This window comes from Egretta garzetta, unplaced genomic scaffold, assembly GCF_000687185.1.
Source record: "Egretta garzetta isolate BGI_Z169 unplaced genomic scaffold, ASM68718v1 scaffold93, whole genome shotgun sequence".
In the NCBI taxonomy this organism is placed as follows: domain Eukaryota; kingdom Metazoa; phylum Chordata; class Aves; order Pelecaniformes; family Ardeidae; genus Egretta; species Egretta garzetta.
In genome coordinates, this window is record NW_009259034.1 from 392,367 (window position 1) to 393,756 (window position 1,390).

A 1,390-nucleotide genomic window follows, 5' to 3' on the forward strand; every position below is an offset into this window, starting at 1 on the left:
TCCCCTGTCCGCACCGGCGGGGCCCAGCCCCTCAGCCCGTGGTTGCTCCGCACTCCCTCCCCGCTGCCGTGCATCTAGCTAGGTTATCATAGAATCATAGAATCACTTTGGTTGGAAAAGACCTTTGAGATCATAGAGTCCAACCGTTAACCTAACCCTGCCATCCCACCGCTAAACCCTGTCCCTAAGCACCTCATCTACCCTTCTTTTAAACACCTCCAGGGATGGGGACTCGACCACCTCCCTGGGCATGTCCAGCTCTATAGGTCCACCCAGAAATATGGACATAGCTATGCATAGTTAGACCCCTCCGTATGCATGCGTCCATCTGTGCTGAGGTCCTGGGTCTCTGGTCACGTTGAACTGGCTCTTATTTATTTGGGTCTGTGCTTGGGCCGTTCCTGTCTGGGTTCACCTCTGAGGACCGAAGGAAGGGAGGGCGATTTTGGCAAAACAAAGCTTGCGTTACTTTTGCACGAATGCCTGCATCGAAAATCGAAGGCGATGTCTCGCGGGCTTTGGCATTTGCGTCCTGGCATTCCCAGGGGGTTTCACGGTGCGTGCGCCAGCATCCTCCCTCCTTCCGTCCCCGAAGGGCGCTGCACCAACCCGGGCCTCCTCTCTGCTTCCCCCCTCGTAGGTATCTGAACTACTTCGCCACCAAAGCCAGCCCCACCGGGGTGCTCCTGGACTTGTGGGAAGCCGAGCACCAAGACGATGGCGATCTCAACACCCTGGCCAGTGCCTTAGAAGAGATGGGCAAGAGCGAGATGCTGGTGGTCATGGCCACGGAGGGCGACTGCTGATGATGCTCCCCACGGCTGGCGGGCCGGGAGGATGAAACGGGGGGCAAAAAGGGGGGACCCTTCCCCGATGGCGGATGGGGGGGGGGCACATCCGTCCCCGGGCGGCGGCTGAGCGAGGAAGGGCCAAGGCCATCGCTGCTGCCTCCCTCCCCGCATCACCCTCAGCCTTAGAGACCCCTCCACAGCGTTTACAAGCAATTCAAGTGTTACGCAGCATTCCTCCTCCTCCTCCTCCTCCTCCCGGCCGTCCCCCGTGGCGTGGGGAGGAATTAGGGCTTCTCGAGTCGGGACGGGGGCTTTCCTTCTCCTTCTTTGTTTGGGTTCCCCTCCGGTTCTCTTCCTCCTTTAATAGCATTTCTGCGTTGAAGAGACGAGTACAATCTAGGTGAACGGCTTCCTTCTGTCAAAGGCTTCAGACAGCTTAACCAGGCAAATAAGAAAAAAAAAAGGAAAAAAAAAAAAAAAAGTTTCCTAGGAAACAAAAATAATTTATTATCCAGATCTTTGGATGAGTCCTTTTTAAAAAAAAAAAAAAAAAAAAAAAAAAAAAGTTTTAAAATTGGTTTTTTTTTTTTTTTTTTTGT

At 53.8% G+C, this 1,390-nt stretch overlaps 1 protein-coding gene across 1 annotated transcript in view; it reads left to right on the forward strand.

Moving 5' to 3' along the window:
• The window catches only part of UNC5B (unc-5 netrin receptor B), a 21,691-nt gene extending 20,885 nt beyond the window's left edge, over positions 1 to 806 (forward strand). The window contains exons 16-17 of the mRNA XM_035890379.1: positions 546 to 556; positions 641 to 806. Coding sequence (XP_035746272.1) covers positions 546 to 556; positions 641 to 806 — 177 coding nt within the window. The remainder of the gene's footprint in view (positions 1 to 545; positions 557 to 640) is intronic.
• Positions 807 to 1,390: the final 584 nt, after the last annotated feature.